Source organism: Equus quagga, chromosome 2, assembly GCF_021613505.1.
Source record: "Equus quagga isolate Etosha38 chromosome 2, UCLA_HA_Equagga_1.0, whole genome shotgun sequence".
Lineage (NCBI taxonomy): Eukaryota > Metazoa > Chordata > Mammalia > Perissodactyla > Equidae > Equus > Equus quagga.
Window position 1 is genome coordinate 73498273 of NC_060268.1, and position 15724 is coordinate 73513996.

The 15724-nt window shown below is 44.2% G+C and overlaps 1 protein-coding gene across 1 annotated transcript in view; it reads right to left on the reverse strand.

Annotated features, from left to right (window-relative positions):
• Nucleotides 1-1166: 1166 nt before the first annotated feature.
• Nucleotides 1167-15724, reverse strand: part of GABRA5 (gamma-aminobutyric acid type A receptor subunit alpha5) — a 69246-nt gene continuing 54688 nt past the window's right edge. The window contains exons 6-9 of the mRNA XM_046654570.1: nt 10171-10314; nt 7337-7489; nt 4451-4662; nt 1167-1469 (exon numbers count right to left, since the gene is read on the reverse strand). Of these exons, the coding sequence (XP_046510526.1) occupies nt 1167-1469; nt 4451-4662; nt 7337-7489; nt 10171-10314 (812 nt within the window). The remainder of the gene's footprint in view (nt 1470-4450; nt 4663-7336; nt 7490-10170; nt 10315-15724) is intronic.

Here is a 15724-nt window from a genome sequence, read left to right on the forward strand (position 1 = left end):
GATGAGAAAGAACTTCTGGTTTTACCTATTTACCTTTACTGTGGTTGAAATCAGCCTTATCTCTACATCCTACTCCAGGGAATTAGATTGGAACAGAAGTGAACTGCCAAGTAAAAGGTTTTTCTCCAAGCAATTTCATGATGAATTTCCTTTATGTCGCCTTTTGGAAATGAGTCCACCAATATATGAAATTTTTTTCAAAAATGACTTTTATCCACAAGATCAGTTCATTTTTTTATTTTTCAGTGAACAACAAAGGTTCATATACAAAAACTAACAGAGCAATAAGTCAATCATGAAATACATACAAGGAAATAAAAAGGAAAATAACTCACAGTTTCTCGCCACTCAAGCACAACATACTGGCTGCAGTGAGAGCTGGTCAATGTTTCAGACAGTGAACACAAAGGCCAAATGCCAAGACTGTCATCACACCACTTTCTGTTTTAACATCTCCTTTTCTTTCTTGGTCATTGTTCAGTTAGTGGGGGGAGTTGGGCGGGGGGAAAGAAGTTTATTTTAAGCAGTTGAATTTTTCCTTGGGCAAATATTTTGTCTGTTAATCTAACATATTATATATTCCTGTTATTAAATCTGTCCACATAGATGTTTGCTTATTCTATTTTATAATGTAAGATCATGCAGTACTTTCTAATTTCAGAACAGTAAGAATTATCAAAGGCAATTAATTTTGTACATAAATGCGCAGTTTCCTTCTTAATGAAAAATATGCTCTTTGTGATCTTTGTTTCTTGAGAGAGTTGGTCAAGTAATAATCATGGAGCATTTCCTAAAATATTTATTTGCTGGGAAAATTTGTATGAAATGACACTTGAAATATAAAAAACATTGTTAGGTAACACTTGGAACAGTTAAAAATATACTTGTTTGTAAACTATCAATGTAAGATACTGAGCATCTGAGTGTCAGAGCCATTGTCTCCTGTTTTTCTAGAAAGTTGTTTGCTTTGTTTACCAATGTCACATCTTTGAAACATCTAACGTTATATATAGAAACATCAAGGCAATATTATTTGTACATATTATTAAACATGCAAAAATTTCCTGAAAGATAGCCCAAATATGGAAAGTTCCTCTACACTCCACCTCTCCTCGGTACCATTCCACTGGGAGTATGGCTCTCTTGGAATGTGGGAGTGTGGTGGGCTATTTTGGAGAGGCAGCCCCTTTAATTACCGGCTCCCTATTCAAATATGTTGCCCAGTAAACTAAGTTGAAGGTGCCAAACAAGACTGGGAATACAATTCGGGACATTTTGTCGATCTTGCTGATGCTGTTGTAAGTCTTTTTGTTTTCAGAAGTCTTCTCTTCAGAAGGTTTTACTGAGACTGAAGATGCATTCAAAGTCCCTGCCGGGGTCTGTTCTTTTGGGATGTTGGGGGCGTGGGTCATCTTCCCAGTAGTATAAGCATTTGTTGACTTATTTAGTATGAGTTCTCGCTCCTTTTTCTGCAAAACATAATAAGAATGTAAGGGCATGCCATTTGCAGGTAATTTTAGCTCACTTGTAAAGGTTCTAAAGGTGTGTTCTCAAAAGAGAGACAGAGAAACATCAGCTTAGCTCTGGCCAAGGGCAGTCCTCCACAGACTTCTAAGCCTATAACCTCACATGGCCAGTTTTAGATATAAAACTCCCCAACAGACAAAGTAATTTATGGTGGAAAAACTTGGAATAGTTGTTAACTTTGTTGAAGCAGGGATGGGAACTGACTGGGAAGTGGCAATGGTGAACTACCTGGAGTGCTGGCGATGTTCTCTCTCTTGATAAGGATTTGGGTTACACAGGTGAACATGTTCATTAGACACAGTAAATGTACCCTTAGTATCTGTGCATTTCGTGCTATGTAAATTTTGCTTTGTAAGAATCAAACAGTAAACAAAAAGTGAACTCTAGTTAATTATATGCAGGCTCAAATATTTAGTGGAAAATGTACTGTCATCTGAAATTTACTCTGAATGCATCAAAAAATAAGATGGATTTACAGATGGATTGAGTGTGGGTGGATGGATGGATAGATGCATAGATAGAGATGACACAAGCATAATAAATGTTAATTATAGACAGATTTTCATTGTAAAATTCTTGAAACATTGCTATGTGTTTGAAAATTTGTGTAATAAAATGTTGAAAAAAACTCTATTCCATTACCAAAGTAAAATATAGTATCATTAAATAAAATATGGAAAACAGAAGAGAGTAAAGAAAGAAAATATATCACTGTATCAAAAAAAGGTATCTGCACCCCCATATTCACTGCAGCATTATTCACAACAGCCAAGACAGGGAAATAACCTAAGTGTCCATCAGCAAATAAATGGGTAAAGAAAATAGGGTTTGTATATACATAATGGAATATTATACAACCATAAAAAGAAGGAAATCCTGCCATTTGTGACAACACGAATGGACCCTTAAGGCATTACGCTAAATGAAATAAGTCAGACAGAGAAAAACAAATACTGTGTGATCTCATTTATATGTGGAATCTGAAAATAAAAGCAATACCAAAACTCACAGATACAGAAAAGAGAATGGTGGTTGCCAGAAGTGGGGGGTGGGGTATGAGAGAAATGGATGAAGGTGGTCAAAAGGTACAAACTTCCAGTTCTAAGATAAGAAAGTCCTGAGGATGTAATGTACAGCATGGTGACTACAGTTTATATATATGTACATATATATACACACACATATGTATATATATATATACATATATACATATACATATATACATATATATATATATATATATATATATATATATCATATCTATGGGAAGTAGTAATAACAGTGGGGCTGAGTGTGAACATGATAGCTGACCATGATGATGAGCCCATCTGACATTTTAGGGCTCTCTATTGAGCCCAGGGTTTCACCCTCCTCCTGGACTCACAGTCATGGGCCTGATGGCCTCAATTTCTGCAACAGAGACCCATCTGCTCTCCCACTACAGACCTGGCTATCATCAGTCTACCATCACATGGCCATCCAAGACCTAGTCCCTTAGCAAAGATTAACCTCTCAACAACACAACTGCTGGGTGTTGGGAAGCCCCCTCTCCTCAGACTCTATTCTTGCTCCTCCCCCCCACAAACATCCTTCATGGCCCCATCTGTTGGCATAATCAAGCCCAGGCGCTTCTGTCAAGAACTCCTATAGTCTGAGGATACCCTGCCTCTACAGATGTTTTCCCAGCTCCCCACCAATGGTCCACTGCAGTCAGCTCACTCCTGTTCAACCACCCCGACCCCTCAAAACACACCCACTCTTGAGGTTTCTACTTGTCAAGACCCTCTCCTCCCTCCCCTTCTCCTCAAGAGGGCCCAGAATGGGTTCCGCTAGACCTTTCTCCAAGTGAGTAAGCTGGACTTGGAAGTGGGTCTTCCATGATTGAACTTGGGCATGGAAGCAGAGTCACGGTGCTTGGAGGTGGCAAGAATCAGGTGGGCCAGATCAAGTCAGAACCTCTGACTTTTCATAAGAAAGGAAACAGCAGTATTAAGTGCAAAAAGCAAGCATGAGGCTATGGATGAGACAGAGCTGAGAGCCCTCAACGGAAATGGAGTGTCTTGGGTTGCCGTTACTGGTCTGTGGCCCTGCTTAGGAGGTCAGGACATATAACTCCAGACTTCCGTAATGCCTTATAGCACTCCCTTCATGCTGATTTTTCAAAGGACAAATTAAGTTTTACCTTCAAGTCTAAACTGATAACTCTGGCCTGCTCTTCTCTCAGAGCAAAGGATTTGTTTATTTGTTTCATGCATGGTATAATGAGCAGTTTATCATGTGATGTTTTATTTTCTATTCCACGTATGTTATTCTCATCTCCTCAAGGACATAGTTCATCTTGGAATGTTTTGCAACCTTTTTTCTTCAAATATTTCTTAGATTTAGTCACTAATCACCCTCTAAATACTCACTAATTTAATTGCTTGGAACAGAGTAATGCTTCCAGAATAACTCATGTGAGTTATTTAAACAAGCCAGCTCATCTTGCCAATGGAACTGGGTCTGTTTTGTTCATGTGCTGCTTCCAATAAGTCACTTCCTCTCTTCCTGACCTTAAAGCCACCTTGCAAAAGGGACACTACATGATGAAGTGGCAAAAGAGCAAGCAGAAGAATGGGCTGTACAATTCAAAACTGGACAAGTAGTCCCTGAACAGACAGGAGGTACTTTAGCAAAAATAATAGGCCTGAATATAAACAAGCACATTCACGTGACATCAGACCTTTCACTTGAATGAAGCTGGTGATTCAAAATAAAGTGGTTATGAGTAAGACTTTGTAAGGACCTTGAACATAAGGGAAGGGATCATTTTGGGGGGAGAGAGGAGAAACACCCTGCCTTATATTTGGACATAGAATCAGGCACATTTTCTCAGAAATGAGAATCTGGAAGAATGAAATAAGGAGGAAAATGAAGTCAGTACCTTGACCTTAGCTGCTTCCGAGGCTTTTTTGCCATCCCAGGCCCAACCTCTCTTTGTGAAATAGTTGACTGTGGCAAACTCGATCAGCGCAGAGAACACAAAAGCGTAGCACACGGCTATGAACCAGTCCATGGCTGTCGCATAAGCCACTTTGGGCAGAGAGTTCCGGGCACTGATGCTGAGGGTCGTCATGGTCAGCACTGTGGTCACCCCTGGGTTGTCAGTGATGGGGGTGAGAGGGGAATGGAAACAGGGGTCAGTACCAGCACCCAGACCCCAGTATGACACCCCTGAACATGACAGACAAAGACAGAGAAGGAACTGGTCACTTTTATTCCCAGCCCGGTGGACCCCTCTCTCTACACTTTTCATAACACTTAACATGTTCATAGCATTTAAAATATGCTTATTTTATTTATCTTGTTGATTGTCTCCTTCTTCTAGAATATAAACTCAAGAGCACAGGGATGTGGGTCTAATTTATACGCATCCCCTAACTATGTCCCCACTGCCCTGAACAAGCCCAGCAAACACCTGGCGCTCAACACAGATGTGTCAAGTGAATGGTATTTCTTTGTGGTTGAGAGGCAATATCCAATTGAGAAAGGGCAATGACATTCAGGCAGCATCTAGTGAAGAGCTTCACAAAGATTTCTGTGCACCTTCAAAGCAGTGGGCTCGAAGCAAATCAGTGACACAGACTTTCTCAACCTGCAGACTTATAGGAGCCGGGGTGCAATAGGAGCAGCAGGTCTGAATCTGGGTCTTGGCACTTCACTCCCTCCAAGAGGAATCAATGTCCCCATGAGGCTGCTATGTAAGGTGCCTGTGGCCATCTACCTTGCCTTTTGGGAAACTTTGCAGAGACTATCCAGCAAGGCCGGATCCCTTAAAGGGGACCTTCTCTAGGACCAGCAGATTATGATGACATACAGGACACTGGCTAAGTACAGATTCTGATCTAAGCTACATTCTGGATGGTGTCATTATCCCCATTTTACAGGTGAGGAGCTTAAAGACTTAAATATAGTTAGCAATGTACCCAAATTCACCAGCTGGCAAGTGAGAACCCATATCCGGCCCAAGTCTTCTGGACCCTATAGCCCACATGGCTTCCACATACTCTGCGCCTTCTTTCTTACCATGTTTTGTCTGCACGGGGCTGCACCTGTGTGCGTGGGGTGTGAGTGCAGTGCACCTGTATGGGTTGAATTGTGACCCTTCAAATTCATATGCTGAAGTCCTAACCTCAGAACCTCTGAATGTGACCTTACTTGAAAATACAGCCTTTACAGAAGAAATCAAGCTAAAATGAGGGCCTTAGGGTGGGCCCTAATCCAATATGACTAGTGTCTCAGACCCACACAGGGAGAACCCCACATGAAGATTAGATTGATGCTGCCACAAGCCAAGGAACCACCAGAAGCTAGGAGAGAGACCTGGAACAGATTCTTCCCTCACAGCCCTCAGAAGGAACCAGCTCTGCTGACACCTTGATTTTAGACTTGTAGCCTCCAGAACTGTGAGATAATTAATGCTGTTGTTTAGGCCCCCCTGAGCTCTGTTGTGCCCACCCTAGGAAACCCATACAGCACCAAAAGACTGTAATGTAGCTAGTGGTCATAGCAGCTTAGTTTTCATCCAAAGTCATTTTTCAAAGGTATTTATAAATATTCATTGAACATGGTACCATGCATGAGATTAATGCTTAATGAGAAATCACTAGGTATCTTTGATTTTTCTTAGAAATCCAGTTAATCATTGTGCTGGGGGAAAGTGTTCTGTGCATGACCATGAACAGGCTTCTTGTGTCTTCTTGGGTCCTTTAACATCCTGGACATGCATTGGGAATCTTCAAGAGGAAACAGATAGTAATATGCAGCATTTTCCAAACTAAATTTTTTTCTCTGCCTGCCTACTAATATTCCCCGAAAGAGCTGGGAGACTGCCTGGCCACAAGCCAACATTCACACCTCCTGAAAACATTCCTGAAGCTAAATCTAGTGAGGCAAGCAAAGCTGAGGATGTAGTTAGAGCTAGAGAGATCGTCCCACAGGAACAATCCTGGGCCACTCCCTGGAAACTCCCCACCCTCTGGCTCTCTGGCATCCGCCACACTACAGGAACATTAACATAAAATGCAGGCCACAGTTTCCTTCTTTGGAAGGGAAAGTGCAATAGTAAGAGCTGAGGAGAGAATTGCACTTTACAGTTTAGAATCATCCATCATCACAACTGACTTGCAAAACTATCTTTAGTATCGCTACTCGAATTTGACAAAATGAGCTTCAAAGTAGGAATCAACACTGACTATGTGCGCTGTGCCAGGGTATCTCCTGAGCTAAACTTAATTTATGTCTCAGGGAAGTCAAATTATGTAGTTCTAGATTCTTTTCATATATGTTTGATATCATATATCCATATGTATCTTATATATGTGTATATATACATATATATGATATCATATATACAGTTTATTACTATCATATCACATATGACATATCGATTACCACTTGGGGCTTAATTTTAAAGCTGCATGCACATTTCAAAGGAAACTGCCTGATAAAGTACAAAGTAGTTCTTTAAGAGAACTGTGAAAATACTGTAGCAAAATCACAAGACAGACAATTTCAAACTTCAAAAAAAGGCTACCAGCGAAAGGCTTTTCAAAACAGAAACAATGATCAAGTAGACCATGCAAGACCCAGCCCTTGTTCATAGAGCAATCCTAAATCCTAATCATTAACACTGAATTCGTAACTAATTGGTCCCTTGCTTTTGTGGGTCACAGAATAAAGGCAGTGCCAGGAGTTCAGGGGCTTTTGTTTGGGGATGGCTGGAAGCAGTCACAAAACACCAGTCCTGGCCTGGCTTGGGGACACTCACCAAACACTGTCCTGGCTGGGACGGATTCTCGGTTCAGCCAAAAGGACACCTGAGACAAGATCACAGTCATGATGCAGGGAAGGTAGGTCTGGATGACGAAGTACCCGATCTTCCTCTTTAGATGGAAATGAGCCGTCATGATTGTATATTCACCTGCACATAGGAAATCAATGCAGTCAGCCACCTAAAGTCCTTCACTCCTGCCCTGTGGCTCCTGCCCCTTGGTCAGAGGTGGTCAGGGAGCCTCACTTCTCTCCACCTTCCTGTTGGACAAGTATTTATTTGTATTGTTTGGGCGACAGAGAGGACGGAGGATGCATGGATTTCTTAACAGTCATTTTATAGTAAGTCTTTTGACCCCCAGCCTCTGAAGAGTCTTTGCTGGCAGATGCCTTTCCTCGGTCAAATCAGATTTGTGTGTTTCCTAATCCCTGCTCACAATCTGTGCTACTCTCCACCCTCCCCCTTGCTGCTACTGCCATCAGGATTTCAGGATTTAGCCTCTCTAGATATAACTCAACATCACAGAGCCCTGTTGTGCATGGAGGGTTTTCTCCCTATTTCCCAACCAGGGTTGGCTCAAAGGAGCTGGGGGCAACCACTCCTCCACAGGCTCCCTGCTCACTTGCCAGGCCTAAGAGGAGAGTGAGGAATAGCAGCTTCAGGAGCCACAGGTCCTGGCAACTCATCCTTTCCGCCACCCTCCATGGACATAGGTGGCATTTCCTTGGCAATGCCCCAGTGCCTTCTCTGGATCTGCCTGGCTGTGTGGGAGGTGAGCGGGGACCTCCCATTATTTGCTGAGAACGATGCTGCCCTGATGGTGAACTGGTAAGGAGCTGGGGCAGGCTGCCATGGGAGGGTGTGGGAAGGGGTGTGAAACTGAGAGTCACCATTGCTACCTGAATTTGCATCTCCCTGGGGAGATGAGAAGGATGCCTTGAGGAGCAGAGGCAGAGTTCAGGTGATCTGAGCACAAGAGTTCTTTGGCTGAATTGCAAAGAGTAGATGGTGTGGCCAGGGAACTGTGAACAGAGGCTTGGGGCCTCCACTAAAACATACCCCAGGTGGGGCCAACTATTAATACAGGTGTGGTCTGCCAGCTGCTTAGGCAAAGTGTTGGGACCTTTGCAACTGATAACAGGGCTCAGATGCTTGCTGTTGGATTTGAACCCCAGAGCGCAGTAAGGCAAGCTGTGGATGTGTCCCTCTGTGACTTTTCTCATGGCACACTGTTTCTCAGACATGGAACGAACCACTAACATCACATGTGGTCAAAGGAGACCAAATTTCTCAGCAGTAGATGCAGACACACCTTCCCCATAGCCCCAGGCAAGTGAGACCTGGTGAGAGGGCCCAGCAGGCTTTACCACAGCAGAAAGAAACAGGGACAGAGAGCATGGGAGTAAGAGAGATTTAGTAGCAAAGACTGGCTCTTTGTAACGATCTACTTTTGCCTTTCCTAACACCTGAAGAGAATTGCCTTTCTGTTTCTTTGCAGTAGGGTTTCAAATTACTCTCCTACTTTTAATTCTTTTTTGTTGTTGCTGTTCTTTTGTTTTTGTTTTATTTTTGAGTTGAGGGTAGCAATATCAGACAATGTTAAAGAAAAAAAAATAAAGACCATCTTTCTAGAATGCAAATAGAGGAAGAAAGCTCATTTATAAAATTTTAAAGAACTATATGAAACAACTCCAAACAGTAGCACCCTTCATTAACATCACAATTCTTTAACCAAAATTTCCGCATTGCCATCTTTTAACTTGTTCCCATAAAATAGGGTCTATTTCCTCTTCTTTTCCCTTTAACTTGGCGACCGCAGGTGAAGCTGCCATCCTCCCAGTCCTGCCAGGCTCTCTCTCCTCTCCCCAGGAAGTCCAGTACGCTGCCTGCTGGCAGGCACTGAGCACCTGTGCAGGGGAGACATGTACTAAAAGTCCTCGTGCTTCCTGCCAGCTCCAAGGGCTGACAAAACAGACAAAGAGGGATGCTGATCAGGGGCTCCCCTGAGGGTATCCTCTGGGGATTCGAACTCATGCTGCAATCAGGGCTCACTCCATCCCTGTTATGCTTTTCTCCCCTGCCATGTGGAGACTCTCTCGAGCCATGAAGTCCCCTCTCCTGCTCACAGCCATGACTCGTGACAGTGACCACTAGAGCTGGACCTCCTGTGGCTGGAGGCGTCTGAGGACACACTTTGCAGGCTGAGGAAGGGGAATGGATTTTGTTTCTTTGGACATGCTGCCCATTTTGCACCAGGTGAAGCCAGGCTGGTACTGCCCCTGTGGGGCTCAGGCCAGCTCTATGCATATGGAAGTGAGAGCACTTGCTTTCTTCTTGGTAAGGGCTCAGCTATTTCTATGCTGCTTGGTTGTGCTTTCCAAAATTTAACCCCAGGGAAATCTTCTCTGAGATGTTCAAAGCATGAGGTAGAGGGGCAGGTAAATGGGAGTATCTGCAGGAAGCCATCTACCTTCCCTGCAGAGACTGATGTCTGTGTGCTCAGTGCTCCAGCAGGGCTGGTGTTACATAACCAGGTTCATGCGGCCTCTGGGCAGGGCCTTCGGTCACCAGGGCTGGCTCACATGGGGGCAAATGCACCGCAGATTAATGCCCGGCATGGCCCTTAATGCTGCAGGCCCCAGCAGCTGGTGCCTCCCAGTGCAGCTGCAGGGAGGGGAGCCTAACGTGGAGGGTTCCTTGATGCCAGCACTGCACAACAGCTGTGCCCCAGATGGAAAGGAGAGTGCAGTTGGACAGGGTGAGGTGTGCTAGGGTGGTCCTCCAGTGTGGCATCTCCCAGAGTGTGGCATCCTGTGTGCGCCGGGTCTCACCTGTGCTGGTACTGATGTTCTCGGTGCCCACTGTCTGCCCTATCAGGTGATACTGGTTCAGCCTGGAGCCGTCTTCTGCCACCACCACTGACTTGGTGGTACCATTGGTCCAAACATAGACGACTTCAGAATTAGGGTACGCATCTGAATGGGGGGCAGAAAGCGGTATAAACATGGAATCATTTACAGCCTGATACAACCAAGGATGTTTATAAAAGAAGCAAGAGAGATGATCAGAAAGTCAAATTTAAACAACCTAAAGAGTGTACAGGATTGTCAGACCAGGGCAGAGGCCACTGCAGTTCAGGTCCTGCCCATTTCAAAGGTCTGAATGCTCAGAAACCAGTTCCCAGCACTTCCTGATATGTATTTTCTCTTCAGGGTGCATTATCGCACAGGCTCTGAGACCACAATACTGGGGCTTCCCAGCTCTTTGGCCTTGGGCAAGTCCCTTATGCTCTGTGCTTCAGTTCTTCCATCTGTAGAATGGGGTAGTAACAGCACCTACTTCTTAGGGCTCCTGCTATCATGACGTGACCTCCATGATGACATGATGTGTACAGCGCTTAGAGCAGCACCTTGCTGCGTTGATTCCTATAAAGGTTCCACTTTGCAACAGCCACTTGTCCTGCTGTCCCATGCTGTCCTGGTGGGAGGATGTCCTAGGCAGGATCTTTGCCCTCTGGTGTCACACTTGCGAATGTTATGCCTATGAATGTTACATTACATGACAAAAGGCACAGTGCAGATGAAATTAAAGCTATGGGCCTTAAAATCAGAAGATTATCCTGGATTATCCCAGTGGGCCCAGTACAATCACTTGAGCCATTAAAAAAAGAGAACTTTCTCCAGTGGGAGGTAGAGACACCCAGCTCAGAGATATCTGAAGCACAAATAAAGGACTTGACTTGCCATTGCTGGCTTTGCAGATGGAGGAAGGCGGCCACGAGCCAAGGAGTGAAGGGGAGAATGGCGTCCAGGTGACAGCTAGCAAGGAAACAGGGACCTCAACCCTTCAGTCACATGGAACTGAGTCCTGCCAGCAACCTAAATGAGCCTAGAAGTGGACTCACCCCTAGAGCCTCCAGAAAGGAACACAATTCTGCCAACACCATGATTCTGGTCTTGTGAGACCCAGAGCAGAGACATCAGGCAAACCCCCTGTGTTGTGACCTAGAGAACTATAAGATAATAAAGGCGTCTTTTTATTTTTAAATTTTTTCCAGCTTTATTGACATATAATTGACATGTAACATTGTGTAAATTTAAGGTGTATAATGTAATGATTTGATATATGTACATACAGTGAAAGGACTACCACAATAAGATTAGTTAATAAATTTGTTTTAAACTGCTAAGTTTATGCTAATTTGTCATGGCAGCAATAGAAAACTAGAACAGGTAGATGGAGAACAAACAGACAGAAGTGTCTCTCCTGGAGGAGGGAGATAAATATCATATGTAAAATATGAAATATGTGAGGTGGTGGTAAATGCAATAGAGAAATACAAGCTATGAAGCAAGAGGATGAAGCAAATGGAGTAGTCTGAGAAGGCCTGACTTAGGAGATGCAAGGGATGTGCAGGAGTTGGCCATGTGGCTCTTAGGAGGAAGAACATCCCAGCAAAGGGTGCTGCATGTGCAAGGGTCGTGAGGCAGGCACGTGCCTGCAATGCCCTAGGAGAAGCCAGGTGGGCAGTGTGGCTGGACGGAGAAGAAGGCAGAGGGCAGAGGGAAAAAACAGATAAAACAGGGCCTCAAGGCCATTTTAAGGCCTTTGATTTTTACTCTGAGCTAGCCAAGAAGACACTGGGAGTTTAAGCAAATAAGTGACATATTCTAATTTATGCTTTAGAAGGATCCCTCTGGCTAAGATGAGAGAATAGAACGTAGGTGGGAAAGGGAAAACAAAACAAGAGACTACTTAGGGCAATATTAAAATAATCCAGGTGAAAGAAGATAGTGGTTGGAAGTGGAGAAAAGAGGAGAAATTAGGGATACATTTTAAAGGAAAAGCTCATCCAATTGGCTATTGAATTGGGTGTGAGCTGTGAGAGGAAGAAGACGGCCAGGCTGACATCTGGACAGGTCATTTGCACTTACTAGGATGGCAAAAATTCTGGAAGGACCTGGCTTCTGGTGAAAGAGCAGCAGTTCAGGTGCTGATATGTCGGAGTAGAGAGGCCTCCCAAGGGTCTACTTGGGGATGCTGAACAGACAGTTGGCTATATAAGTCAGTAGTGCACAGGAATAGTCCCGGAAGAGAATGTGACTTCTTGAGTCACCAGCATACAGATGTCAGCTGAAGCACAGTTGGTGACATCATCTGGGGAGTGGGTGTTGGTGGAGGAAAGAAGAGAGTGGAGGCTGATTTCCTAAGTGCTGCAGGGTCCAAAGTTGGAGAAGGTGGGGAGGGAACAGTAGAGCCACCCGAGCAGCGGCCACTGTGGTGGGAGGGCATAGAGAATGTGCTATCCCGGAGGACTGTGCCACAAGTTTCAGATGATGGCTGAGGAGAGGCCATGGGACCAAGCAGGATCTGCCACCAAGGCAAGCGGGTTCTGTAGAGTGGTGAGGCCAAAACTCAGTTTGCTTTAAGGAACTGGCAGACTCATCTGCTGGAGTTGTGTTGAGGCTCCTGAAGGTAAACCAGCACACCGGCTCAGAGTCCAGCCTGGGAATCTACACGGACGCCACATCTAGCACTTGGACACCTTCCAAACAAGTCGGTATGCTTCCCTCCCAGCTACCTAGGCAGATCACAACCCCAACTCCAGACTGAATAGAACTGGGCACCCTCCCAGGTGAGAAATCTGCAGACGTCTCAGGACACAGGGATGAGCTGCGGAGATCTGCAGCCAGTGCTGGCAGGGAAGGCATCTGTAAGCACACAGCATGAGACTCTCCAGCAGGTGGGGCTGGCCCCCTGCACTGTGAATGAGCCCCTGGAACAGCCATTCTGTTAGGTCTTACAAGCAAAACTGTGCTCGGATTGGAGGTTTCCATGGTAGAAGCCAGAAGAATGGTCTCTTGAATGATCAAGAATGCTACTAAAGTGTGGAAGTTTCTTTGCTAATGCACATCACTATCCTTATTCTTGCTTTAAGTGCAAAAGAGTATTCATAACAGTTGAAAAAATAATAAAACTGGCATGTATGCAGCAAACACTAAGGTTAATACAGAGGAAGACACCAGAACCTTCAAGGCCCTCCATGCATGACTCATCGAAAGCTCTCCTTCTCCCCACAAGCTGATATTCGGAAATTTATAATAATCGTTGCATTGTTTGCTTTGTAGTCTTACCTTCTGGAAAAGAGTCACTAAACAAAGTCCTTTTTGGCTTTGCCTATGTCTTCTTTGTGAAATGTGCTCATGTTTTTTACCCATTTGAATCATGTTTCTTTATATATTCTAGAACACATTCTTCTTGTTCTATTTGTTGCAAATATCTTGTTCAAGTTCATGGCTATTCCACTTGGTTTGGGTTTTTTTCTTTTTTGATAAACATTAATTTTAATTAGCCAAATTTATAAAACTTTTAATCTTTCTGTGTCTTATTTCAAAGGGCTTCCCTGTTCCAAGGTCAAGATACATCACACATGCATTATAAGTTGGAATGCATCATCTTTCTCTGTCAGGGCCTTAATCACCAGGAGTAGACTTCTGTATACATTTTCCCACAGAAGCATCCAATCACATTTTCTCCACGTGGTTTTCTGTGTTGCCATGGAAATCATTAAGCCATCCTTCCCACCCACTCACTTGCAGGGCCTGCTCTGCCAAATAAGGTTTCCATCAGGCACAGATTTTCTCTTTGCTGGGTTCTCTGCTCCACTCCATTTTTCCATCCAAGTTTCAGTCCACCCTGTCTTAATTGAACAGATTTTAAAAGACAACAACAGCTGGAAAGGTGAGGTCCCCCTTTTGTTCTTCAGGGGGCCCTGCTGTTCTTGGCCCTCTGCTCATCCATATACATGCTAGAATCAGCTTATCAGGCTTCCTTAAAAATACTCTGATGAGACTTTATATTGGAATCAAATTGGATCTACAGGTTATAGATTGGCGAGACATGATATCTTATGGCACTGACTCTTTGTAATCATGGATATGACATGTCTCCCCACGTATGTAGGTCTTTGAAGTGTAAGTGCCAGACCTTAAGCTCTTGATTACAGACACATTCATTTCAAAGATATCCATCTTAAATAAACACATTGCCAGCTACACAACTAGATAAAGAGCCAGGGTGCCCCACCCCTGAAGTTCCCCTTTTAGAAAACCCATGGAGACCTAGACTACTGACCACGTGAGTGACCCTGCTTTTCTCTTCTTGTGCACTAATTTCCTCTATTATGTTTTAAATTTGCCAATAAAGACTGAATCTGTGCAACCCTAGGCACCCCACCCTCAACTCTAATAAAGGCAGAACCCAGGTCTGCACTTTCTCTTCTCTCTCTCTCCCCTCTACCTGCAGCCTCACTGTGTGGTCCCGGGTGTGCCCTGTACTCTCTGAGACTTGTGAGTAATAAACCTTGTTTTTTCAAAGTTCCCTGATGGTTGTTGCTTAGGTGCATCCTACAATCATAATAAGAACCCTAAGAGTTGGTCCAGCCACAACACTTGCTCTCCTAGGGGAAATGTCTGCGGGGGCTCATGGCGAGTAGTATGGCTCCAGATGAGTGTCTCAGGTATCATTTTCAATAGGCTGAGACGGACACAAAACAGTCTTCTATATTAAAATAAAGCTGTATCATCTTCTATCTTTTGCTAGATGTTCTTCCCCTAGATGTATGATACTCAACACTCTTTGCCAATACCCAGTGCAACCCATCCCTGAGCAAAAGGCCATATGGGAGGCCAACTTATCAAAAGGCTGCTTGGTGAAGGTGGGGTCAAAACCATGAGAATTAGTGATATAATTCTCATAGTTATCTACACATTAGTAAGGTATGAAATAGAGGTAAGTAGAGTAGACCCTGTGACAGCAATGGATGAGATACCATGGATGCTATATTCATATTGCAGGGGAATGTTGAGTGGTAACCTTGTCATTTTTTAAAAATTAATAGGACCTTCTGTTTTCAAGTTTTAGGTAATGCAGAAGTGTGTTTTTCACAAGTATAGCATGGAGCTCTCCTGACACAAGTGCATTCTGTTGTAATTTCCCTTCTTTACTGGGGAGACATGCAGCCCATGTGATGAAGGCAGAGGGGCTGAGGTTGCTCTCCACCTTGGAAAGCTGCTTTGTAAATGTCTGGTCACAGGCACTGCTGGGCATATGCTGAGACTCTGATGACTCCTTGAGTTCCACATAAATGACAGTGGGATTTCTATCTTCTTCCTATTATGTAAATGCTACAAGACCCTGAATATGGAACAGCCATGGCACTCACACACAGATGTGAGCAGAGCAGCCCGCTGGATTCTGGCCAGGGCGAGCATGGAGTAAGTGGTAGATGGTAATGAGGCAGTGTCCCCTGGCTTCTTCTTGCTGTCCCCAGACTGGCTCAGGCAGCTTCCAAGTGCACCTGTCTGCATCTTCTCCCAGCTCATC